This window comes from Agelaius tricolor, unplaced genomic scaffold (assembly GCF_023055355.1).
Source record: "Agelaius tricolor isolate 1412-34295 unplaced genomic scaffold, bAgeTri1.0.p SCAF_13, whole genome shotgun sequence".
NCBI classification, from domain to species: domain Eukaryota; kingdom Metazoa; phylum Chordata; class Aves; order Passeriformes; family Icteridae; genus Agelaius; species Agelaius tricolor.
The window spans coordinates 4,718,240-4,744,784 of NW_027269273.1; the positions used below are offsets into that span (position 1 = coordinate 4,718,240).

Here is a 26,545-nt window from a genome sequence, read left to right on the forward strand (position 1 = left end):
ATCCCTGGAAGTCTTCAAGGACTTTTTGGATGGGATTTGGAGCAACATGGTCTGGTGGAAGGTGACCAGCAACCTTGGCCTTGAAGCCTTCTGGGACAGGAGACCATTAATATATGTTAATATATTGCATTGTAATATATTTTCAAAATTTTTAAACCATTTTTTAACTCTTTTATACCATCCACTGTAATTGGGGAGGGGTCTGAGCAGCAAAGTCCTTTTCCCCCCCTAGGGCACTGAGGGAGGGGCAGCAATGGGATGTCTGTCCCCTCCCTCTGCCTACAGAGGGTGCCCCCAAATTTCTGTGGGTGCCTCAGCAAACCACCAGCATCACTTGGGGATGCATCCCCTGAGGCCATCTCAGCTGTGTGTGTGAAATACCACAGCAGCACATCACATTCCCAAAGCATTCAGATCCCAGGGGTGAGGCTGGGGGGCGTTTCCAAGGGTTTGGGGGGGCCTCTTGGAGCACCCTGGTTTGGCTGCGCTCGGAGTGGTCCTGCCATGACCTCCCGTGGATTGTGCTCGTATTGCAGCAGTTTAATTCTGCAGTGTCAGGGAAATCAGCGCGTACAGAGAGAGGAACACGGCGAGGGAAATTGCTGACGAGGCGTTTGGGAGCTGCTCTTCCCTGAATCTGGTTCAGGCCGTGCAATGCCAGTGGCAACTGGTTCCCTCATGAATTTTGGGGTGTTTTTTATGTGTTAATCCCTGCTATCAAAGCTCCTGTAGTGAGGGCTGTGTGAATCCCTGGGTTTTGGTGTGCTCCTCCCTAATAAGCTTCTAGATACTGATTTGGGATCTTCAAATGGATAATTAAAATCAATTTCAAAAGTTTTAAAATTTCAATCCAGGACTGTAAATGCAGCAGAGCAGCTGAGGGCAGGGTATTTTGGCTGAGCTGGATGCTGGGAGCCTGGCTAGGATCTCGGATCCCGACGAGCAAACTTTCCAGCCCTCTTTTCCAGCTGTTACCATTTTCGGACTAGCTCTGGGCTGCGTTTACATTCCTGGCCCTCCTTCCCAGTGCCAGTGAACGTGTTAACGCCGTTTTTCTCCTTCTCCTTTGCCCTGCTGGTGCCCTACAAGCACTGATTTGGAGCAGCACTGCAGCCCTGGATGGTGCTGGGTGTGGGCAAGGCTGTAATGCTGGGGAGGCTCAGGGGGAGGTGGGGTTGGGGTCCTACCTGGGGGGGCTCTGAGAGCCGCTGTTCTAACCCAAATGGAATGTGGCAAGGCAGGTAGGGGCTGAAAGGATTGGGGTTTTGTGGATTAGCTGAAATAGCATCTTTGTGTGGCAATGAGGGCAGCCTGAAGTGGCCTGATGGATTCACTCTGTGCTGTGGTGGGCTCCGGGCAGGAGATGAGCAGAGTTGGCTGCTGGACCTGCTGCTACTGGTGAACCCATGGCAAGAGCCCACCATGGGGCACCCTGCAGGGTGCTGGGGAGCAGCTGGGTGGGTGGGCAGCAGCCTTATTTCCCAGGAATCTGAGTGGCCTGAGCAAGGAAGGATGGCCCTGAGACCTGGGAGCGCCCTGATGCTTCCTATGGAGCCAGGCTGGGAGAGCAGGGCATGTTCATCTGGAGAAGAGAAAGCTCCAGGGAGACCTTAGAGCCCCTTTCAGTGCCTAGAGGGGCTCCAAGAGAGCTGGAGAAGGATTTTAGACACGGGCATGGAGTGCCAGGACAAGGAGGAATGGTTCTGAACAGCCAGAGGGCAGGGTTGGATGGGATATTTGGCTTCCATCACTCACATCCCCGTCTCCCATGTCTGGGAAGAAAAAGCACCTTTTGGCTTTGAGAGGTACCAGCAGTGCCTTGATGCTCCCAAAACTGCAAACCTGGCTGGGGTGGTGGCGTCTGACAGTCCCTCTCTGTCCCCAACCCCTCTCTGGTTTGTCACCAGGAGATAAGGGAAGGATCATCATGCTGGGTGTCCCCGAGATGATGGGGACTGCGTGTCAGGGGTCCCTAGGGGACAGTGGCTGAGTTTGGGTGTGTTTGGTGTGCCGGGTGTCCCTGAGACAATGGGGCTGCGTGTCAGGGGTCCCTAAGGGGACAGTGGCTGAGTTTGGGGGTGCTGTGGGCCGGGTGTCCCCGAGACGATGGGACTGCATGTCAGGGGTCCCTAAGGGGACAGTGGCTGAGTTTGGGGGTGCTGTGGGCCGGGTGTCCCCAACACGATGGGGCTGTGTGTCAGGGGACCCTAAGGGGACAGTGGCTGAGTTTGGGTGTGTTTGGCGTGCCGGGTGTCCCCGAGATGATGAGGACTGTGTGTCAGGGGTCCCTAAGGGGCTGTGTTTGGGTGTGTTTGGCGTGCCGGGTGTCCCCGAGGTGATGAGGACTGTGTGTCAGGGGTCCCTAAGGGAACATGGGGTGCTGTGTTTGGGGGTGCTGCGTGCCGGGCGTTCCCGCGGTGCCGGTGCCGCGTCCCGGCGGGGCAGGGGGCGGGGCAGGGGGCGTGTTCCCGAGGCGGGGGCGGTCCCGGACGCCCCTCGGCCCCGTCCCGGTGCCCGCCCCGGTCCCTCCCCCGCCGAGGCGCCGGCGGTCGGCGCGGCCGCGGGGCTGCGCTCCCGCCACCGCTCCCGCCGCCCCCATGGGGCGCCCGACGGCGCGGCCGGCCCGGCGCGGCAGCTGAGCCCGGAGCCCCCCAGGTACCGTATCCCCGCCCGGAGCGGGCATCCCCCGAGCCCAGCCGGGCATTCTGCCCCCGAGCCCCGGCACTGGGTGTTCCCCCCGCTCCAGCCCCGGCTCCGGGCATCCTGCCCCGCTCCGCGCCCCATCCCGGTGCCGGGCAGCCTCCTGCCCCCCCCGGGACCGGCTGCCCCTCTCATGCCCTCCCCGGGGTGCTGGGGTTCGTTTCCCGGCCCGGCGCGGTGGGAAGGGGATGGAGGGGGCGGGAGCAGCCCTCGAGGGTGCCCCCCACCCTCCGGGGGGTTTGCGATGGGCACCCGGGGGGCTTCCTGGGCGGGGGGTGCCCCCAAGCCAAGGCGGGCGGGACAATGGGGGAAGGTTTGTTCTGCCCCTGGAGCACAGAGCCCACGGCGTGGCCAGGAGGTGCCCCAGCCGTGGCCAGAAGGGTTCATCCGGAGCCAAGGGTGGGCTTCAAACCTCTGGAAAATCGGTGGATCGCTAGTGCTGAGGCCCAGCGTGCGCCCCGCGGATGGCATCCTCCCACCTCTCCTGCCTTTGAGTTGCGTTCCCTATTTAAAAGGGGCTTTTTCTCTCCCTCTTTTGGCCTGGAAGCCAGCCCAGCACGGCTGGGAGCCCAGCACGGCTGTCGGCCGGTGCCGGCTGTGCCTGCCGCGGCTCCAGAGCGAGTTTTGGGATTTGCATCTCTTGGCTGTGCCTCATTTGCACTCCCCAAAGCCGCCCGGGGAGCGGGCTCTGGGAGCGGGGAGGTGCGGGATGAAGATGGAGGAGGAAGAGGAGCAGATGTGGCTGAGGGTTTGGGGAGCGGGAAGGCTGGGATGGGATGGGATGGGATGGGCTTCCTTCCCGCTGGCACGTGGGGGATGGATGGCGCCGAGCCCGGTGGGCTCCGGGCCCCTGCGGCACCGAGTCACCGGAGGGAATGTCCCGGGAGCAAGGCTGCCCACACCCGCTGAGCTCCTGCCCAGCTCCTCGGGGCTGAAAACTTCCAGAAAGCCCATCCAGGCTGCGTTTCCGATGGCTGCCGGACTTTTCCGGACCTGCTTCCCTGCCCTTTGCCCGGTGCATCCTCTCAGTGCTGGGGGAGCCAGCACCCCCTCGTCTTCCCGCAGCCGTGGCACCCCTCACACCCCGAGCTTGTTTTTCTGCCCTGGATGGGAGAAAACAGCGGGTTTTGGGGTGGCTGGGCTGGGAGCAGGCAGGCACTGCCTGAGGAGGAGGCAGCCAGGCAGCGGTGGTGGGACATTTCCTTCCTGGAAGGCAGGAAGTGATTATGTCTTTGCACGGAGCCTAAAAATAACGGGCAGGTCTCTGCTGTGAGCAAAACACCCCTGGGATTTGCTTGATTTTTGCTTTATTTATTAAGAGAGCGGGGCGAGGGAGAGGAGATCTGCGAGCTCCGAGTCCTGCTGCATCCCAAACCCAAACCCAAACCACGCTGCTGGCGCGCATAAGGTGCTGCTTGTCCCGGCAAAGGTGTGGTCGGCGTGGAAAAGCAGCCCCGTGTAAAAGGAGCCGTCCCTTTGCTCCGGCTGCCTTCCCTCCGTTGGGAGGGGAGCCGTGGTTAGCTATGAATAGCACAAAATCACAGCCCTGGCCTTCCCAAAGGCCGGCTCCGCCTGGCGCTGGCCATCCCAGGGTTGTGCTGGGGGGGACAGGCTGGGCTCCCCACCCTCGGGGACACCCTGCTCCCCCCTGGCAGCCAGAGCGGGGTCACACCACAGAAGCTCCGGCGGGGAAGAGCTTGGCAGGTCTGGTTTGGGTGTGGGGCTGTGGAGCTTCCTGGCAGGCTGGGAATGTTTGGTGCTGGACAAAAGCTTTGCCCACAGGTCGCTGGTCTCTTTGGAGATGCCCCCCAGCCTTTATCTTCATGTTTTACGGCTTTTTGTTGTGTTTTTGCTTTGTGCTACTGAAAGGAAACCCTTCAGGCAGACCTTGAAACCACTGGCAGCGAGCTGACGGCGCAAGTGGCAGCGCTGGTGCTTCCGAGTCAGGGCTTTGTTCCTCTTTCCATTGCTGCTCCTTGATGAAACCCCTCACCTCACCAGCAGGCAGCCCCAGCATCTCCTGCCTGCCCAAAAAGGAGCACCCTAGGGACAGATGGAGGTTGCCAGCAGGCCTTAACAGTTGTGGGGTGTGAGGCAGCAGTTACAGGTGGGCTCTCTGCAAAACCCTGGAGCCACTGAGTGGTTTGGAAGGGACCTTAAAGGGCATCCCCTCCCACCCCCTGCCATGGGCAGGGACACCTTCCACCAGACCAGGCTGCTCCAAGCCCTGTCCAACACTTCCAGGAATGTAATTCCTCCCAGGCTGTGCTTAGCAAGGCAGGCTAATTATGCTGATTAATAATGCAAACCAGGTTTGTGAAGAGGGGCTGCAGCCTGGATACCATTCCCAATGGACACTAGCATCCTCCTCATGGTGGGGAGCACATTGGCATCCCCATTTTTAGGGAGACTTTTTTCTCCTCCATTCCCTGTGTCCAACAACTTTCCCTGGCTTCAGGGCAGGGTGTTTAAAGTGAAGTGACTAAAGGCAAGTTGGTCACATGGAGGATGGGGATGTGGCACTCGGGTTTTCTGCCAAAAACCAGGAGCACGTTGGGGAGGGGCTGTGAAATGCCTGATCCTCGTTATTCTGGATGCTCCTGCTTGGATTTGGGGACAGGCATCCCACTGATGCTTTCCTGTGGTGCTCAGCAGATGCTGGTGGGGGGATTGGCTGCCCCAATCCCTGCTTTCCCAGCCTGACTGGGAAATACCTCTGGACTTTCTAGGAAATGCTGCTTATTTCGTTATATTTTTGGCCATTGCCACCGGCTCTCCAAGGAGCTCGTGAGGATGGAGGGCAGTTGCTTTTGCTCCTTTAAAGATGTTAAGAAATCAGTCAAGGCTTGTAAAAGCAGAGCTCTCTGCTGCAAAGTTGCCTTTCCAGGGCCTTTTCCTACCCGTGGCAAAGCACTTTTAGGTTGATTTGAGGCATTTTGGTTCTTTGCCTTATTTTACCCTCACAGGACAACACATTCCAAATCATCCGCAGCTTAATGTGTTATTTCTCACCTTTATTTTTTGTTTTATTATGTGCTTTTAAGAAGCCGAGCCGCTTCCTTCCGGCATCACCTGGAACAACAGGAGCCTGGTTCCCATGCAGCCTTGGCTCTGGGATATCTCCAGGCTGTCCCACAGAAGCTGTTTGTGTGGGATTTCATTTTTGCTGGTTTTTTTTTGAAGAAGGGGGTTAAAGAGCACGCCAGGGCCGGGGGCTCAGCTCCAGCTCCACTTCCTCCAGGCTCCAGTGATGCCCCTCTGGCTGGACCAGAGCTTCCTGCTGGCCTGAGGTGTTTCCTGCCTCCCTGCTTGGCTCAGCAGTGCTCCAGGGGTGCCCCTGGGTCCCTCGAGGATGCATCCACGCCGACTCCATGCTGAAAAGCTACAGGGGCTGCCCCACGCCGAGGAAGGATGGATTCATTAGGAGGATGCTGCTTCTTCCCAAAGGGCTTTGCTTTTCATTTAGAGGAGCTTTAAAAGCTATAAAATATCCCGAGGATGCACGGGAGGAGATTTATTTGATTTATTTCCTGCTGACAATGAGGCGGCCAGGCAAGTGCACGCTTCCTCCTCGGCGCGGTGGCCGGGGCAGATGCATCCTGCAGCTGCAGCCTGACCACCTCCCACTATATTTAGTCCATTGTTTGCTCCAGCTTTGAGTCCTCTCCAGGTCCCCGGGTGTGGGAATAACCCCTGGGGTGCGTGGAGGATGGGAGAGGTGGGAAGATGGAGGGCAGGGCGCTGTTACAGCGTCGTGGCCTCTGTGGGAGAGGCTGCGGCACTGCACGCACAGGATGCCTTGGCATGCTCGAGTGGAATTCTTGGGATGCTCCTGGTGCCTCCTCTGGTATTCCCTGTCCAGGCTTGGCAGAGCTGGGTGTTTTGAAACAGGGTCTGGAGGGGAAGGGAAGCACTTCTGCCCTGCCCACCCGGAGGCTCCGCTTTCTCGTTAGGCAGTAAGAATAATTAATCGGCAGCGCTTTGAATTTAGGGAAAACACCTGGAGAGGAACACTGCTGGTTTGTTTGGTGGGATGCCCTCGTGCAGGGTGTTGGCTCTTTTGGCAGCTGGGGAGAAAATGGGCTCTTTGTTCAGGAGCCTTGGCCATGACTGATCTTAGGCTTGGCTTTGGGGTCTGTGAAGGGATGAGCTGCTGGCTGAGGGAATATTTCTGGGATATGTCCCCAAAAGAGAAGGGCAAGGTGCAGGCAGGAGGCCAGGATGCTGTGCAGGGGGATGTTGTCTCTGTGTCCTCTCTCTCCTAGGAAGGAAACCCCCAAATACAGTGTGGTGAAAGGGAAGGGATACTCAAAACCAACCCATGCCACCTGATGGCTGATGACATTGTAAAATCCACGTGGCTTGCTTCCTAGCCTCCTAACCTGGAATCACAGAATCCCACAATGGTTTGGGATGGATCTTGGAGATCATCTCGTTCCACCCCTTGCCATGAGCAGAGACACCTTCCACTAGACCAGGTTGCTCCAAGCTCCATCCAGCCTTGAGCACTTTGAGAGGCATTGACATCTTCTCTGGGCATCCTGTTCCAGTGCAGGAACATCTCATGGGGTTTGCCAGCTGTGGCCAGTGATGGGGAAAACAGTGATATTGAAAACAATGATATTTGGGCTAATCCAGAGCCCTTTGGTGGGCTGGTCCCAGCCAGGCTTGGCCCTGGGCTCCTGCTTCCCTTGGCTGGCCTGTGATGGTGGCTTCATTGCATCTCTTCCCATTGCAGCCACCAGCAATATTTGGTAAAGTTTCAGCCAAGATCATTTTATCTGTTTTCCTGCGGTAGGGTTTTGCTTCCCTACCCATTCCAGTTTGTGGCTCAGCTTGCAGAGTGGGCACTGGGGGGGTGTAAATCCTCCTGCTCCCATCAGATGCAGCAATACCAGTAAATAGCTGCTCCCATTTGGATAACACCACAGAACTTCCCTCTTCCCGTGGCTTTTTAGAGCAGTTCCCTTGGCTTCCCTCAGCACCCATTTTGGGTAATTTTGGTACTTTTCTTGCTTGGTTTTGCCTGCCCAGCCTAAGCAGGGAGTAAGGGAAGAAGCTGAGATGTGATTTCCTCTCTCTGTTCATTTTGTGGTTTGAAGGGCAATTTCCAGATCTGCCCGGCGTCTTTTATGCCTGTTATTTCTTGGTGTGATTTGTTGGGAAAAGAAAATATCCCCGGGGGTTTTAGGGTGAAAGTGGGTGTCTGTGGGGAGGGGAGAAAGACAAAAGACATACAGGAGCTGCCTGCTTTGGAAGTGGGGGGTGGAATCTCCATCTTGCAGCATGGGGATGGCTGAGCAAACCCAGAGGGATCGATCCACCCCACTGTTGAAAAGATGAACCCATTCTGAGCAAGATTAGGGGAAAAAAAACCATCCTGGCTGGGTGCCCCATTCCTGCTTGCTGCCTGAGCTCTCCAAAGCCTCAAGCACTTGCTCTGAAACACTCAAAACCTCCCTGTTTTTTTTTTTTCCTTATTTTTGCCCTCACAGTGTTGCCATGAAAGAAACACTCAAGACGACTTTGGAGAAACAGCACTGGCCTGAAACAGCTGTTTTTGTTTTCCCCCCCCTCTGCTCTTGTGTGTAAAAGAAACCAGGCTGCCTAATGGTGCAGAAAATTCACAGTAGAGCAACAAGTTTTCCGTGGAGCAGGGAAGGAAGATGGGGAGGAGGGGAAAATGTGTGCCTGGGCACAGCGGTCTAGAAATAGCACATTTTCCGCAGGCTTTTCCCCCCACTTGAAGCATTTGCAGCTGCTGGGGGCATCACATTCGCAGGGATTGCAGTAAGGGGTTGATCCTGGGCTGCCTGTGAGGCAGGAGGAGCAGCTGCAGAGGGGTTTGCAGGGCTGGGTTAAAGCCATTCCCTGTGTTCCCAGCACTGAGCATCGCCTCGGAGCAGGTACCGTCCCCTCTCGGGTGCTGCCAGGGTTATTCCCACGCACACAAAGGAGGTTTCACTGGGGACTGTCTCGTTAGGAGTGGGCAGAGTCCTTGTCTTTTCCAGGCTAGCCCTTTGCCATCCCTGGCTTTGTTGGGAAGCCGGGATCCGGCCCTGGCTGGCGCAGACAGTCGGCTCATTGTCCCAGCCCGCTGGAGTGTGGCAGGATGCTCCTGGCCGCCGCCAGGCCTGGCCCTTTCCATTCCATCCTTGTGCAGGGATGAGCTCCCTGGGGATGGAGCTGGGGGCTGTTTTTGGGGTCCCTGCCTGCCCTGGGTGCTCCCCTGGCATGGGGATAACCGGCTGCTGCTGCACAGGCAGCTTCCAGGCTGGCACACACCAAACACCCAGTAACATGTGCTCTCTGTTCCAGAGTTTTCCATGTGGGGAGTGGTTTGTGGGTGCTGGGAAAGCAGGGGACGAGGCTCTGTGCAGTGCCATGTGCTGACTCGGCAGATTTCAGGGACCGGATCCAGCATTTCTCCCTTTATTCCCCCCCTCCCTCCTCAGCCCTACTTTCACCTCCCCGATGGAGCAAGCTGCATGGCAGGCAGGAAGAAAGCCTTTTGTGGGAGCAGGAGGGAAAGGGCTGGCTTAGCTTCCCTCCCTGGCCGGCTGTCAGCAGGGGGTTGCCCTGTGCCTGCCTGGGATTTTCCCATCCTGAATCAGGAGCGGCTGAAAAATAAATTCCTCCTCCCTTTTCTTTCTTCCCCTACCTCCTTGTTTGTTGTTTTGCCTCTCCCCCTTCCATCCCCGTTCCGGCAGATCTGCCCACGGATGATGGGTACGACGGCCAGCGCGGCACAGCAGGCGGTGTCGGCATCCCCCCTGGAGAGCCGGGCGCCGGGAGACAGCAGCATGGAGGACCAGCACTCCCTCAGCATCCACTCCTTCCAGACCCTGGGGCTCCACAACAGCAAGGCCAAGTCCATCATCACCAACAAAGTGGCGCCCGTGGTCATCACGTAAGTCCTCGGCAGCCTCCAGAATTCTGGGTTTCTCCACCCTCTTCTCTAAATATTGGGGTTGGTTTTGATCTTGACCTATGCCATTGTTTTTTTTTCCTTTACCCTCCTGTGTGTGTGTGGCTCTTGAAGGTACAACTGCAGGGAGGAGTTCCAGATCCACGATGACCTGCTGAAGGCCAACTACACGGTGGGACGCATTTCTGAGGCCACGCTGGAGCACTACCTGGTGCAGGTGAGCATCTCTGCCACCGATTTCATCACCCAGCAAATTTCAGCCTGGCCTTTGGGGACCTCAGGAGTTTTTTAGGGCGGCTCATTTTGAAGGTCACGTAGAAAAAGCCGCTTTTACGCTCAGCTGTGTTGAATTCCAAATTCATTGATGTCCCACCTTCTCTCTTCTGGTGTTTTGCAGGGGAAATACTTCATGGTCAGGGATGTGTATGGAAAATTAGATGTTTTGAACACTACTGGCAGCTGCGGCGCTCCCAACTTCCGGCAGGCCAAGGGAGGTTATGCCGTGTTCGGGATGGGGCAGCCCAGCCTCAATGGCTTCAAGCTCGTGCTGCAGAAGCTGCAGAGAGAAGGCCACAAGGTTGGTGGGGGGGGGTGGGAACTTGGGGTGGGAAAAAAGCCAGCAGAGCTTTTAGACAGCCTCTCCCCTGCTATTTGCAGGAATGTGTCTTCTTCTGTGTCCGTGAGGAGCCCGTGGTGTTCCTGCGGCTGGAGGGGGACTTTGTGTCCTACACGCCCCGGGGCAAGGAGAACCTCCACGAGAACCTGCAGCGCCTGCAGCGCGGCGCGCGGGCCGAGAGCCTGGAGCTGGCCATCCGCAAGGAGGTGAGCTGGGGCGGGAATGGGTGCACATCCCAGGGGTTCAGAGGCCAGAGGAGGGATTGTGACGGGGCTTTTCCTGTCCCCTGTAGATCCGTGACTTCGCGCAGCTGAGCGAGAGCGTGTACTACGTGTACAACGACATCGAGCGGCTGCGCGACGAGCCCCACGCCGTGCGCGTGCACTGTGACGAGGACATCCAGGTCACCGACGAGGTCTATCGCAGGCCTGTCTTCCTCCAGCCCTCCTACAGGTCCTTCTCCCTCCTCCTCCTCCTCCTCCTCCTGGCACCCCTCAAGCCGCAAATCCCCCGTGGTGGTGGGGATGGAGCCCCTCCGTGGTGCCATCCTCACGAGGGCTGTCCCCATCCTGGCAGGTACCACCGGCTGCCCCTGCCCGCCGAGGGAGCCCCTCTGGAGGAGCAGTTTGATGCTTTCATCCGCTGCCTCAGGGTGAGCAGAGGGAAAGCACCTGGCCTGCGGGGCCTCCTTGGGGTGGGGTTTGCTCCTGTGCTGTGTGGAGACCACGACTGCCTGAGAGCATCTTCTGGTTTTCCTTAACTTTGCCTGTTAGAGGATGCCTGTGCCTGCAGGTCCCACTCCCCTTGCTGTAGGATCCTGCTGGAGAAGTCCATGTTGTCCAGCAGTTCATCCCTACCCCTGGCTAGAAATTACCATCCCTGGCCTCCTCCAGGCAGCTCTTCCCTAAGTGGCTTTGGCAGGAATGATCTGCCTTTGGTGCAAAGGTTTTCCATGTCAGAGCTGCTTTTTTTTTTTCCTTTAACATTCTGGAAGATGAAATCTCAGTGGGGCTGGGGATGAGTGATGGGAGCATCTCCAGTGGGGTGGATGGAGAGGGCACTGGGCAGGGGAATGCAGTGGGTGGGCCACCCATTGCCCTGTTCTCCTTCCACCCCATCCCCTGAGCAAAAGGGAGATGCTGCCCACCCCTCCATGCCTGGGCATGGCCTCCATCCCAGCCCCTGATGGGGCAGACCTGGCTCTCCTGGAGGCTGCTGGGGTCTCCATCCATCCCTCCATCCCTGTGTCCCTCCCTCCTAGGAGAGCCCCAGCCTGCTGCTGCGGGACCCCGGCCGGCCCCCGCCCGCGCTGCTCTTCGGCTGCCAGACCGGCGTGGGCAGGACCAACCTGGCCATGGCCATGGGCACCCTGGTCCTCCACCACCACCGAGGAGCTGCCCAGAAGCCTGAGTAAGCAGAGCAGCCCCCAGGGTGGGACTGGGGCCATGCCCATTCCCCCTGGGGCTGGTTCGATTTCCTCCTTCTCCCACTGCAGCTTCCCCCCCTTGCCCAAGACATCTCCTAGGGACAGGCTCCGGGTCATCCAGACCTTCATGGAGATGGTCCCCAAAGGCCAGCAGATAGTGGAAGAGGTAAGGGGGTGCTGGTGAACCCTCCAGCAGGCTGTGGCTGGGAGGGAGGGATGGAGTTTCCCCCCCAGATCCGAGGCTTATGGAGCAATTTCCCTCTTGCTCCTCCCGAGGTGGACGGTGCCATTGCCTCCTGCTCGGAGATGCACGACATGAAGGAAGCCATCTACGAGAACAAGAAGAAGCTGGAAGGGATTGGGGAGGATTATCAGATCCAGGTAATCAGAGGAGTGCTCGGATGGGAGCCATCGGGACTGGGAAATTTTTTGAGCTGTTTTTGCGCTGGGATGAGAAGAATGTAAATTCTGGAAACCCAAAGCTTCCTGTGAGCTGGAGATTTCCCAGAGATAGGAAACCTGGAAGGTTGTGGAGTGTCTCTTTCTCTTTTTTTCCCCCGCCCAGTTGTTTTAAAAGCCATAAAATGGAGCAGGCTGGGACTGGGGGAAAACAGTCTGGTTTGGGCTTTGCTAGTGCTTCTGGTAGATGACCTTGGGGGCAAATAATATCCTGTGCCCTGATTTCATCAGCTCTAAAATTGGAAAATCGATATCAGCCTGGATGGTAAAAGTCCTTGGGAGCTGGGAGGGATCATTGCAAATGTAGTCACCCAAGGTCAGGCTTTTCTAGTTGTGGATTTATGTTTTTTCCTGCTGTTTTGAAGAGCCATCAGGCTGGCTTTCCATGCTGGAAAGCTGGGGTCTTCCCTGCCCAACCAGGGGGCTCCTCACCAGGTGATGGAAGGAGATTGAATGCTCAGGTGGAGGTGCTGCCCTGATCCCAGTTTCTTTGGAGATTAATTTTCCCATTTAAATGTTGAACGTGGGGTGGAAGTGCTGGAGCTGGTTGTAAAGAGCAATTTCAAACCAGGTGCCCCGTGGCAAAAAAAACCCCATGAAAATGATTAAGCAACAGGAAAAGAAGGCACTCACTGTCACTTTTTTGGTCCCTAGTGGCAAATCCCAAATTTTATACTCCCCTGTTCCCTTTTAGGGTGGATTTTGTGCTGTTTATGTGCTGGCAGGTTCTCTTGTACAGCAGGGGAAGGTTGGGCATGAGACAGGGGATTTTCCCATTGCCTTGAAGCCTTCCCCTGCTGGGGAAAGCTGCTCTGTGTCATCCTGGACTCCTGGACAACAAATGGCTGGGGGACTGCCGTAAATAAGCCTCAAGGAGTGTTTATTTGAAGTCTTTGTGGAGCAAGAGCAGGTTTAAACAGTGGCAAGGGGCCAGGAAAATGTGCTGGGGGCGCATGGAGGGTGAGGAGGGGAGAGGGGATAATGCTCAGTCCTTGGAAAACCAGCCTGGATTTCTTTGTGTTGGAGTGGTGCTGGGTGAACTGGTTGGTTTGGGGGGAAAAAGGGCTTTTCTGGGCACAGAGGAATGATGTCTGTGGGTTTCTGCCTGGGTTTGGGGGGAAAAAATGGAGATTTAAGCCCTCAAGTGATGGAGGTGCAGGTGAACCCTGGTGTGGGATGCTGAGCAGCCAGACTCCCACAATACCTGGCTTTTCACGGCTGAAACACGAGTGGATCATTCCCCTTTCCACCCCCAGGGTGTTCAAGGGGAATGTTAGGAGGTTTGTCTTGGGTGGGAGCACTGGGGTGGATTTTTTTGCAGGAATCCAAGTGCTTGGGAAGCAGCAGCAGCACCGCTGTGCTGTCGGTGCTGCCGGCAAACCTGGCGCGGCTCCATCCCCACAGGCTTTGTTTTGAGTTTCCAGAGCAAATCCCACTGCCTTTCCTCTTGATAAATGACTGCAGGCCGGATTTCTCTTGTGGAGAACAAGTAAATATTCATGAGTCAGCCACGGAGTGTCAGGGATGAGCAAACCCCGCTCGCCGAGCTGAGCGCGGACGCAGCCCCCTCTTGGAGGGTTTTCCATCCTGGCCTGGGAAGAGGGTTCCACAGGCTCTCTGGGGATGCTTGTGGATGCCATGCTGGGTGTTCCTTACCTGGTGCCAGGTTCATTTGTTGGATGGGGTGCTCAGAGGTACAAACCCCCCACCCTCCCTGCTGAGGTTTCTGAATTATGGAAAATCCCGAGGGTTTGAGTTTCCTCCCTGGGAGGGGATAGCTGTGGTGGAGAATATGCTGACATATTCAGCATATTCTGAAGGGTTGTGGAGGTGATGATGAAGAGGAGGAGGAGGAGAGCTTGCTGGAAACATAGGTATCAGGATGCTTCTGGACATGGAAAAGGGAGACACTTGGAAATTAAGGGTATTGCAGGGTGTGTGGCTGGCTCAGGGATGCCACTGCCTGAGCATTTCATCCAAAGGTCATGGAGATGGCTGGAATGGGGGCAGGACCTTGCATTTTCCAGACCCATTCCCTTTGGTTTGAATGTCCCAGCTGGACAGTGTGTCCCTGTGACAGCATGGACTGGTTGGAACTGCTCCAGGTGTGTCCTTGTGCTAAGGGGAAGCTTTTGTTTTGAGCTGATATGTGAATTTATGCCTTTGAGCATCATTTAATATGGGAAACTGGAAACGTTTTATTAAAAAAAAAAAATAAAACCAATTCATCCAAAGTGTCTGTGGGGCTTTTTTCCAGCCTCCTGGTCTGCTGGGGGCTGCAGGGCTGGTCAGCACTGAGCATCACAGATTCCCTGTCCTTTGCTTCCAGGGGAGCAGCACCAAAGAGTATTTCCTCCAGAGGACTCTGCAGAGCCTCGAACGCTATTTCTACTTGATTGCCTTCAACTACTACCTTCATGAGCAGGTGAAAACCTCCAGCACAACCCAGAACCTTCCTTGCCCTCTGTTTTATTTGTCTCCTTTGTGCGGTGGGAGGGTGGGGGCTTCCCCCTGTGGTGTTACATTTTATTTAAATGGCACGCTCTGTCTCACCCCTCCAAAATGAAAATGTAGGGTTTATTCCAAGCCTGTGATCCTCCCCTGAAGGATCATGGATCTGTAATCCCACTGGCCCAAGACTTACTCTGCACCCACCTTGAATCTCCCTGTTAAGCTGTGTGAGGGAGGCCAGGCGCGCTCTCGGCGCTTTTCTCCCCAGGCTCTCCCTCTCTCTCCTCTTCCCTCCCTTCTCCCTCTGGAACCATGCTGCTCCCAGGGGTGGGACCCCCAATAAGCCCTCATCTAATCAGCACCCTCAGAAGCCCTGTGGGTCTCTTTCCCTGCCTCTGCTACCAGGGCACACACAGCTTAGGGGGCACCCCGGGGATCCCCCAAACCAGCTGCTCCATCCCCTTGGAGTTTTCCCTGCGGGTTCTCCGGGTGGGGCGGCGGGCAGGGGGGTCAGAGCCCAGGCTGATGGTGCCTCCCCCGCCGGCAGTACCCCCTGGGCTTTGCCCTCAGCTTCAGCAGGTGGATGTGCCGGCGCCCGGAGCTGTACCGGCTGCAGGCCGACATGAACCGCGCCGAGCTCACCGTCACCGCCGAGCTCCTCACCAAGGGCGCCCGAGTGCTGGTGAGTGCTCCCGGGGCTTCTGCTGCCCACAGTGACCCCGAGATATGTACAAGTCTCTTTTCCCAGCAGTCGAAGGAGGAGTCAGGATTCTTCTGTTCTCATTCTCAAGGTTGTTTATTTTTTTGTTATCTATAACATTCTTTCTCCGACCCGCCGCAGGTCTGTCTGGCAGGTCGGGTTGAGGTGCTCTGGCCACCCTCAGGGCAGTGTTATCTTTTTATACTAAAAACTACTTGTGCATTATTTACCATAACTTCCCAATACCCATCACCTGTGTTAGACAGTGAGCTTCTACTCTAAACCAATCCAAAAGTGCCAGCATCACCCAGAAGATGCAGGCTAAGAAGAAGAAAGAATAAGGACAGGGCACGCCCAAATTCCTCCATCTGGGGACCCCGAGCCTCCATTCTAAAAACCCCAAAAATCTTTTTTTCACCCTGTGACTAACTATTATTCTACCTAAACTCTCTTGACTTGTAATTCTTCATATAAAGGTGGTGATTTGCTCCATGGGTCAAAATCAAAGTCACAGGTGCCTTGGGCTCTGTGCCAGGGTCTCTGAGCCCCCTGGCAGGGGCTGGAGCCATCCAGGACAGCCAGAGGGATGTCCTGGGTTCTGACAAGTGGGCACTGCACAGGTGGGAGTGGCACCTTCCTGGGGTGCTGGCCCTCACAGAGGTGTGGAGGGCTGGGAGAACCCCTTTAAAACCACATTAAGCATGTGATGAGCTGGCCAAAGTTCTCACCTAACTCCTAGAGGTGAGTGCTGCAGCTCCAGTGCTACGTGGTCTCATGCAGGTTAAACCTGTGCTGGCTTCTGTCAGCCAGTTTGCAAAGGGCCCTTGTATGGGAATAAATCATGCAGACTTCATTTTCTTCAGGGGGGAAAAAGCCCCTTCTTCAGTCACATAACTCCTTTTTATACAGTTTTACAGACCTCGTGTGTGACTCCAATGGGTCAGTAGCTTTCTTGCTAGTTACTTTATTGGTTATTAACAAGTTGTCACCCTGCATTGATTGGTCACTCAAACCCCCAGTGTGTACATGCAGGAAAAGTTGTTTGTGAGAGGTAATTTTAATTTTTCTATCTAATGTTGTAAAAAGAGTTTATACAAGTGCTAGCTGTCTTTTACCCAGGAATAGATTTTTATGCTAAGGAACTGCTCACACCAGGATTGCTTTCACATGGGAACTTGCAAAGGGCTAGCTTGTCTTAGAAGAAATGACAGGCCAGCCAGAGCAGGCCTGATTTTTGAGGCCTTTTTCTTACAATTTTTCCGCTTTACTGCAACACCCTTGCAGATGGATGATAGAGAGCAGGTTGCAATTTTAATAAAAGGAAAAAAGGAGGAGATGTTTCCACATTATATCACAATACCAGGTGGCTTGTACTGGGCAAATTAATTCTACTCAGCCAGCTCCATAAACTAGCCCCTGGGCTGACTGTCAGGAACTTCAGCCAATTTCATTCCTTCCTAAGCTGCCAGCAGGTCCCTGGTCCAGGATTTGGGGAGAGTAAAAGATCAGACCTTTGATCTATCCAGACCTGGTTTTTCAAATGTCCTTTATAAAGAAAGGCTTGAGAATAAACTCCTTCTGTTGGCACATGAACATGGGGTGAAGGGTTCTCTTTGTCCCCCACCCTCTCCCCCTGCTGCATTCACAAAGGGGTTCCCTGTTGTAGGGCAGATGTCGTGGGCTCTTGGGTCCTTCAGCTCTCACTGGCACCCCCAGCAAGGATAGAACTAGATGGTTTTAAAGTCCCTTCCAGCCTGAGCCACCTGAGGATGAATGTGTGGCCAGAGATCCCTGTGCACGTGGATGTGTCTGGAGCATCCCGTGACGTGAGCCTGGGCAGCAGCTCCGTGGTGGGGTGGAGGAGGCCGGGGCTGTTGGTGCCTTGTGCTGCAAGAAGAGCCTGTCCCACCTTGGAAACGCAGCTTTGAGCCCTGGATATCTCTGTGGTGGGGTGGAGCAGGCCGGGGCTGTTGGTGCCTTGTGCTGCAAGAAGAGCCTGTCCCACCTTGGAAATGCAGCTTTGAGCCCTGGATGATGCTGTTGGAAAGGTCTGGGGGCTTGTCCTGAGCAGGGTCTTTGGGTTGGGGTGTGCTCAGAGCTGAGGGTGGGAAGGGGCATCCCTTGCCTGGGCACTGCTCTGTTCCAGGTGGCGGATGAGCGCTTCTGCCCGGATGTGCTGAGCACTGCCAAGGAGATGAGCGTGGCCAACTTCCGAAGGGTGCCCAAGATGCCCATCTATGGCACAGCACAGCCCAGCTCCAAGGTGAGGGACACCATCCCACGTCAGGCAGGCATTGGATTTGTGGGGTTCCCTGATGAAGGAAGGAATGATGAATGTGATTCCATGTTCTCAGAAGGCTAATTTATTATTTTATGATACTGTATTATATTAAATAATGCTATACTAAACTCTACTAAAGAGTACAGAAAGGATAGAAGGATACTTACAGAATGCTAAAAAGATAAATGAAAACTCGTGACTCTCTCCAGAGTCCCAACACAGCTTGGCACTGATTGGCAAAGTGTGAGTGTGAGTCAAAACAACTCACAGCAGAATCCAATGGAACAATCACCTGTGGGTAAACAATCTCCAAACACATTCCGCATGTGAGCACAACACAGGAGAAGCAAATGAGATAAGAATTGTTTTCCTTTTCTCTGAGGCTTCTCAGCTTCCCAGGAGAAAAATCCTGGGGGAAGGGATTTTTCCAGAAAATGTGAATGTGACAGGCAGGGACCCCCCTGTTGGCTCCCAGCCCTCCCATCACCCTTGCCCACCCTTCCCCCAGAGCCTGGGCAGCGTCCTGCGGTACCTGACGGATGCCAAGAGGAAGCACTCGCGCATCCTCTGGATCAACCTGCGGGAGGAAGCGGTCCTGGAGGGGAACGAGCAGATCTACACCCTGCGGGAGCCTGGGCTCCTGGAGGAGCTGATCCCCGTGCCTGCTGCCTCGCCCCAGCAGCTGGAGGTGAGCTCTGGGAGGTGCTGGGGGCTGTGGAGGTTCCCAGGAATCCTCACGGGTGATTTTCGCAGGCTTTCATAGTTCCTCACCCTCTGGAGCTACTGGGTTTGTTTTCCTTTGGGAGCAAGGGAGCAAAGCAGAGAGAGATCTACCCTGGAAGAATTTATAGCATGCCTTGAGAGCAAGGGTAAAAGGCATCTGGGGAAAGGGGAGCGGATGTTCCCAGCTGGATTTCCAGGGGAGACAGGCAGTGGGGGAGCTTGGCTGCCAGCAGCAGCGTGGCTGCATGGAGGAGTGGTGTGGTGAGAAATGATGCTCCTGGGGCTCCAGAGAAGGACCTGGGCAGAACTGGTGGCCAGGACCTCGTGTGGGGTTTGGGGTGTTCACCTGCATCTAAAAACATTGATTAAAATCCTAATTAAAAATCAGAAGGGGCGGGTGTTACAGCGAGGGTTTCTCCGTCCTCTGCAGAAACTGGAGGCTGCCCTGAAGGGGGACCTGCTGAAGTGCCAGAAGTGGCTGGAGGTGTACCTGGAGTCAGAGAAGCAGATGAAGATGTTCAAGAGCTGCCTGACCACACAGGAGATATTCAGCCAGCAGAAGAATTCCTGCCAGGGACTCACCTACCGCCGCATCCCCATCCCTGACTTCTGTGCTCCCAAGGAGCAGGTACCCAGGGAGGGAGGGTGCTGCTGCCTCCATCCCAGCCCTGATGCTGTGCAGAAATGTCCCTTGGGTGCTCAGTGCTTGCCAGGGCAGGGGGGATCTCCAGGAGGTGCTGTATGCAGAGGCTGAGTGCCTTCAGGTGGGCAAGGGTGGCTCTGGCAGCAAGGAAACAGGGAGTTCAACCTGGAGGCTGTAGGACAAAGGGGACCCCAAGGTGAGGAAGCCCTACATCCCTGAAAACCCACTGGCTTCGTCCTGGCAGGACTTTGACCGGCTGCTGGAGGCCATGAAGAGCGCCCTGGCCGAGGACTCGCGGGCAGCCTTCGTGTTCAACTGCTCCAGTGGCCGGGGCAGGACCACCACGGCCATGGTCATCGCTGTCCTCACCCTGTGGCACTTCAATGTGAGTGCAGGGGGCTGCAACAACCCCTGCTGGGGTTCCTGGGGAAGCTCTGGAGAGCCCATGGCAGCTGTGTCACAGCCAGAGGGTTGAAAGGAGTGTGGGCAGGGTCAGGGTGGACTGTGGGGTGGACGCCTGTCTGTGTGTTGTCATTTGCTGTGCCTAATTCCCAGTGAGCTCCAGAAGCCTGGGTGAATCCCTGGTGAGCCTTTACCCTCTTCCTGAGAGCTCCCTCCCCAGGATGAAGGGTTAAGGGCAGGGGAGAGCATGGAATTGTGAAATGGTTTGGGTCAGAAGGAACCTTAAAGCTCATCCTGTTCCACTCCTTTACTGTGGGCAGGGACACCTTCCACTATCCCAGGTGGCTCCAAACCCTGTCCAGCCTGGCCCTGGACACTCACAAGAATCCAGGGGCAGCCACAACTTCTCTGGGCACCCTGAGCCAGTGCCTGGAACAGTCCTCTGTCTATCCAGACATGTGGCTCCGTTCTTGGGCAGGGGTAAAATATTCACGTTCTGTGCCTGGCAGAGGCGAGGCGAGGGATTCTGGGGGTCCTGCTGGGCTGGGCACAGGCTCTGCATTTTTGTGCAGCCCATAATGACCCATTCCCCTCTGGCCACCCCAGGGCATCCCTGAGATGAGCGAGGAGGAAATCGTGAGCGTGCCCGATGCCAAGTACACCAAGGGGGAGTTCGAGGTGAGTCCTGGCGCTCTCCCTCTGCTCCCTCAAGCCACAGCTGCTTGTTTGGAGGTGGGGGCAGTGGGACAAGGCAGGGAGGCTCCTGGTGAAGCTCCTGCCCATGCTCCAGGTGGTGATGAAGGTGGTCCAGCTCCTGCCCGACGGTCACCGGATGAAGAAGGAGGTGGACATGGCGCTGGACACGGTCAGCGAGACCATGACCCCCATGCACTACCACCTGCGGGAGATCATCATCTGCACCTTCCGCCAGGTGAGCCCCTCCCCGGGCACTGGGCAGCTCCAGGGGCTGCAGGGCTCTGGGACCAGCCCTGACAAAGCTGGGGTCTCTGGGTTTGGAAAGCCAGGAGTCTGCTAAGGAAGGCAGGAGCCTCCCCTGAAATGGAGAATGTGAACCCTCCCCACCCTCTGAATTGCTATGAATTTGAAATTCAGGGGCTCTCAGGCAAAAATAAGGGAACAGGAAATAACAGTTCTTTAATAGGGAAGAAAATAAAAGGATAAAATAAACAGTGCAGTAAATCAAAACAACACTGCCAGAGTCAGAACCCAGCCTGACACCCTGTGGGTCAGGGTGTTGGCAGCAGTCCCATTGGAAATGTGGCTCAGCCCTCCTGCAGTGCCAGGGCTGGTTCTGCTGGAGCAGGGATCCTGTAGAAAGGTGCAGTCTCTTCCTCTGAAGATCCAGGGGAAGAGGCAGCTGCTGTTCCTCTGGGAAATCCAGTGGAGAAGCTGTGCTGGTGTTCCAGAATCTCCAGATTATATCCAGGTAGAAATGCTTGGTCCTCCCTCTGGGCTCACATCTCCCAATGGGATGCTGTAGTTCTTATCAGCCAGGCAATGACATTCAATAGCCCAATATCAGCAGATGTCCCCTCCCAGTGATTGTGGAAGAGATAAGGAAAGCTGCCCACTTGACAAAAGACAGCTGCCATACAGATGGTAATAGAACACATCTTGCCTTGCAATCTGGAACATTGCTCAGGCTGCAGGTCTCTGGAGTGTCACCAGAGAGGTGCCAGGGCGTGGTGTTGTGAGGGTCCCCAGGTCGAGGTGAGAGATGAGAATCTGACTCCATGTTCTCAGAAGGCTGATTTATTATTTTATGATATGATACTATAATAAAAGAAATGATATACTAAAACTATACTAAAGAAAGAGAAAGGATATATTTGAATGTTAGAAAAGAATGATAATGAAAGCTCGTGACTGACTCCTCAGAGTGGGACACAGCTGATGGTGATTGGTCATTAATTAAAAACAATTCACATGGAACCAATCAAAGATGCAGCTGTTGGTAAATGATTTCTAGACCACATTCCCAAACAATCAGATAATTATGGTTTCCATTCTTTTCTGAGGCCTCTCAGCTTCCCAGGAGAAGATCGTGGCAAAGGGATTTTTCAGAAAATATCATGGTGACACCAGGGCTCTTGTGGTGACGGTCACCCTTGGATCCTGTGCTGTCCCTTGCTGTCCTGCATCCCACGTTCCTCTCCTGCAGCATCCCATCATCCCATCATCCCATTATCCCATCATCCCATCATCCCATCCCACCAGGCACAGCCTGCAGAGGGCAGGGCTGCTCTGTCCCGCTCCACTCCCAGCCCCAGAGGCTCCTCTGGCTCCTCAGAGTTTGGGAAGGAGATTCAGCTTTGGGAAAGGGAATGGACTCATCCATGGCCAGCCAAGCCTGTGCTCCACAGCCCTGTTTCACTCTGTGGGGATGATGAAGAAGCAAAAAGGATTATTTTACCCAGATTTGGGACGTTTCAAACCTGTGCAGCTGTGTCACAGAGCCTTGGAAGGGCAGAGCCCAGGGCCTGGTGTTATTCCTGGGGTGGTTTGTGCCACATCCCACAGGGAATTCCTCACTGCAGCTCTGGCTCCAGCTGCCACAGATCTGTGTTTTCAATTAATGGCTGCCAACCATCGATGGAGGGAAGAAAAACCAAAGTGTTCAATCACCCAGGAACATCTGCAGCTTCCTGAGATCCTCTGCATTTTTTGGGGAGCTGGGAGAGAAAACCTCTGGAGACCCAACTATTTGCAGATGTAGCGATTATAAATTATTTATAGTCACATTTATTTTTTATTAATTTATCTTCATTCAGGATAAGTACTTTAATTTAATTTTGGCTTTCCCTCCTTTACTATGGGCATGTGGCCATGTGGGGAGTTTCACCTGCTTGGCTGTCAGGCCTGGCACAGGGGTGATGCTGGGCTGTATCCCATTTCCAGGCTGGCATCCTGGTGGGAAGGCAAGATAAGGAGGGCTTCATCCACTCCCTCTGCTCAGGGAAGAGCCTCTTGGCTGCTCCATCCATCCCATTAGATTTGACTTGGCCCTGAGCAAATGCTTTCATTTTAATTTTTTTTTTGTTTGTTTGTTTGTTTTTTTTCATCAGTGATGGGCAGCTTGGAGAAGAGAATGATGGAAATTGTTGGGGTTTTGGGAGCCTGCTGGGAGATGCTTTTCAGGCTTAGGGCAAACAGAAGGGAAGGGAAAGGTGTTCTGGGGGCTTGGTTTGGTTTGTTCTGACCTCTCCCCACCCCTAACTGAGAGGAAAAAATAGGAAAAATGTAGGAAAATATAAATAATGGGATAAAAAATAAATTATAGGATAATAAGATGGTAAATAATAAGATAATAGAAGAAAAATAAATAGGGTAATAGAATAAAATGAGAAGTAATAGAGTAATAGAAGAAAATTAAATAGGATGATAGAGAATAAAATGAGAAGTAATAGAGTAATAGAAGAAAATTGGATAATAGAAGAAAATTAAATAGGATAATAGAATAAAATGATAAGTAACAGAAGAAAAATAAATAGCATAACAGAATAAAACAATAAATAATAGGATAAAAATAAGTAGGATAATATAACAACATGGTAAATAATAGGATAATAGAATGAAAAATAAATAGGGTAATACAGTACCAGGATAAATAACAGGATTATAGGATTTGCTTTCTACAAATACTGGCACAGAGAGGTGGAGGAGACATCTTTTCCCAAGGGCAGAGCTGGAGTGAGGAATTGCTGCTTTTTGGGGTGGCCTGTGGGATCAGTGCTCTGATTTATTAGTATTTATTAATTCCTAGCAAGGGCAACATGCAGGGCTTAAAATAATGGCAATAATACTACTAACAAAAATTACTGTATAATTACATACAATATCAAATAAAGCAATAAATATACATAATGAATGCATGAAGACTGTAGTATATATAAAACACATAAGAAGAGATGTTTATAATTTATATATATAAAATAATACTGGGAGATGTGATGGCCATCAACTCTTCTCTTCTCTTCTCTTCTCTTCTCTTCTCTTCTCTTCTCTTCTCTTCTCTTCTCTTCTCTTCCTCTTCTCTTCCTCTTCTCTTCCTCTTCTCTTCTCTTCTCTTCTCTTCTCTTCTCTTCTCTTCTCTTCTCTTCTCTTCTCTTCTCTTCTCTTCTCTTCTCTTCCTCTGGAAACAAAGGCTGAATCCAGGTGGGAGTGCCTTGCAGGGAGATGTTTTTCCCTGGGGAAGTGCTTTATAATCCAAAAACTCATGGTTTGGGGTACAGTTCTCCCTTGGCTGCCTATTCCTGCTCCTGCCCCCCATGTTTAGCCCTCCCTCACCTATTTTTGAGCTCTGGGAATGTTGTTACCCACTGGAAACCACAGGGAAATGCGAGCCTGGAGTGCCAAGCCCCAGCAGGAGCGGCTGGACGGATGCGCTCATTTTTGTCCCCAAAGTGTTCCTCCCTCTTCCTGTGCCCTTCCCAGGCTTCTGCCAGGGCTGTGGCTGAGGCTGGGGTGCAGGAGCTCCCCTGGGGGTGCCACAGGTGCCTCAGCCAGGCTGTTGTTCCTCCCAGGGCAAGTCGAGCAAGGATGAGCGGGAGGCGCGGACGCTGCAGCTGAGGAGCCTGCAGTACCTGGAGCGCTACATCTTCCTCATCCTCTTCAACACCTACCTGCACCTGGAGAAAAAGGACTCCTGGCAGAGACCCTTCAGCCTCTGGATGCGTGAGGTGAGGCTCTCCCAGGCTGCCACCTGGTGTTTATGTGGGAATACAGGAATTCACTGGGAAGCAGGCACCCATCCTTAGCTTAAGCCTGATTCCTGGGCTTGTTGGGGCATCATCTGTGTCCCTTTGCTCCCTGGCTTGGTGGCTCTCATGGAAAGCCACTGGAGATCCCACTGGCACTGGCCACTGGCATCCCACCACATGGAAGAGGAGCTCTCCCACCCCAAACCTGCTCTTTTCCCCTGGTTTGAGTTTCCCTGGGGTTTTGGTGAGATTGCAGCATCTGGGGCTGGGGGGGCCACCAGCCAAACCTGCCTGGCCAGGACAGGTGGTACAGGGCATGAGAGTATGGGATGGTGGCATTGGATATCCAAGGGGATTGGGAACCAGCTGGGAAAATTGAATGGGGGTGAGTGAGAGACCCTAAATGATCCTTATGGAATGGGGGCAGGCTGGGTGAGAGACCCTAAATTACCCATATTTCCTTCTTGGGGGGGATGTAGGTGCCAGATTTATTTGGGATTCATTAATTTGAATGGGAATGTTGGGGGGAGGGCTGCAAATTTCCATGGAAAAGGGACTTTGGAGGTGGTACAAGTGCTGTGGGGTGCATAGGGGTGTGTGCTGGTGACTGGGGGGTTCTTCTGCATGAAAGGAAAGTCGGGGGAGAAGGGGAAGATGGGGACATGGCAATTTTAATAATGCTATTATTATTATTATTATTAATAATAATAATAATATTATTAATATTATTATTATTGTTCCTAGTCTTCCTCTTATTCCTATTAATATTGTTACATTTTAATTATTTGTATTTATTTAAATTTTATCATCGCACGACTGTATCTTACTATTTTCACTCTTAATTTTTGCCCTATTATTGTATTACTTCTATCGATGTACCCTATAATTTCAGGGTTTTTTACAATTTATTTTGTCATTTCCATCTCTTACTTCTATTACGGTGCAGAGAGTTTTTCTCCCCCATTCCCGGCCGGCGCTGCTAATTCCTATTGGCATCTTTGATCCGCCGGCCGATGGAAGGGCGGAGCTGGGGCCGGAGCGGGGCCGTCCCGCCCTGGCATCCCGGCTATGCCGGTGTTTGCATTGCCCGGCGGCCGCCGCTGGGGCTGGAGCAGCTTTTGTGGGGATTTGGGATGTTTGCTGTTGGCTGGATGCGGGAGGCCCGAGGTTGAGTGCAGCAGTTTTTAATGCGGCGCTTTTTTGGGGCTGCACCCTTTAGTGCTGCACCTTTTGGGGCTATATTTTTAAAAGCAGCACCTTTTGGGGCTGCATCCTTTTGTGCTGCACCTTTTGGGGCTGCACCTTTTGGGGCTGCACCCTTTAGTGCTGCACCTTTTGGGGCTGCACCTTTTGGGGCTATATTTTTAAAAGCAGCACCTTTTGGGGCTGCACCCTTTAGTGCTGCACCTTTTGGGACTACACCTTTAATGCTGCACCTTTTCAAGCAGCACCTTTTGGGGCTGCATCTTTAATGCTGTATTTTTTAAAGCAGCATCTTTTGGGGCTGCATCTTTTAGTGCTGCATCTTTTGGGGCTGCATCCTTTCATGCTGCACCTTCAATGCTGCGCTTTTTGGGGCTGCATCCTTTAGCGCCGCACTTTTTGGGGCTGTACCTTTAATGCTGTATTTTTTAAAGCAGCACCTTTTGGGGCTGTATTTTTTAAAGCAACACCCTTTGGGGCTGCATTTCCAGCACATGGATTTACATCTGCCCTCTGTCCCTGCTTTTGCTGGAGCATCTTTTAGCGCCGCATCTTTCTTTAGGCGCTGCATCTCTTTTGAGTACAGCCCCAAAAGGTGCTGCCCCTTTTAATGCCACATCTCCTGTGTGTGGGGTTTCCATCCCCCCCCTCCCCACTCCCCCTGTCTGCTGGAGGGGAGGGAAAAACACCCAACCTGTGGATACAAGGAGCCTTTGACCCCCGGGGCGCCCCTTCCCGCTGCATAATCCCGGCGTTTTTAGCAAAAACAAGGCGCCATTGTAGCTTTTTGGCAGGAGGGTGCCAAAGCCAACAAACCCTGTGATGGCTGACCCCAGCAGCAAGGAAGAGGCTTAGAAAATGGATAAACTGGGGCTGGAAAAGGGCTGGGGGAGGTGAATGGGGTGCTACCAGGATCGGGGGGGGAATCTTCACCCCGGAGGTGGCGGAAGCATCCCCGGGGTGGGAGGGGGATCCAATGTCCCTTGTCCCTCTGTTTCCAGGTGGCAGCAGTGGCTGGGGTCTACGAGGTGCTGAACCAGCTGGGATTCCCGGAGCTGGAGAGCCTGGAGGGCAAAGCCCTGTGCACGCTGCGGGGCCGCTGGCAGGCACAGGGGGCCATGGCCCGGCCCTTCCGCGGCGACTTCGTGTAGCACAAAGGGGCCCCTGCTGCCTGCTCTGGGGTGGGGGAGAGCGAAGAAAAAAGACTGTTTTCCCCAAATCTGAGGGTGTGGGGAGGGAGGGGCGAGCCTCAAAGCTCACCTTAGGATGGGAGGATTTCTGGGGTTCTTTTG

At 54.1% G+C, this 26,545-nt stretch overlaps 1 protein-coding gene across 1 annotated transcript; it reads left to right on the plus strand.

Annotated features, from left to right (window-relative positions):
- The first annotated feature begins 2,521 nt into the window (after nt 1-2,521).
- Nucleotides 2,522-26,545, plus strand: PALD1 (phosphatase domain containing paladin 1). The gene is made up of 20 exons (XM_071438517.1): nt 2,522-2,655; nt 9,411-9,610; nt 9,743-9,845; nt 10,026-10,205; nt 10,286-10,450; nt 10,537-10,697; nt 10,821-10,896; nt 11,506-11,654; nt 11,740-11,836; nt 11,947-12,051; nt 14,459-14,554; nt 15,128-15,262; nt 17,427-17,543; nt 18,070-18,249; nt 18,715-18,912; nt 19,172-19,312; nt 19,936-20,007; nt 20,120-20,260; nt 23,874-24,029; nt 26,255-26,545. Exons 2-20 carry the CDS (start codon nt 9,423-9,425, stop codon nt 26,402-26,404), a joined length of 2,610 nt encoding a protein of 869 aa, XP_071294618.1. The 5' UTR covers nt 2,522-2,655; nt 9,411-9,422; the 3' UTR covers nt 26,405-26,545.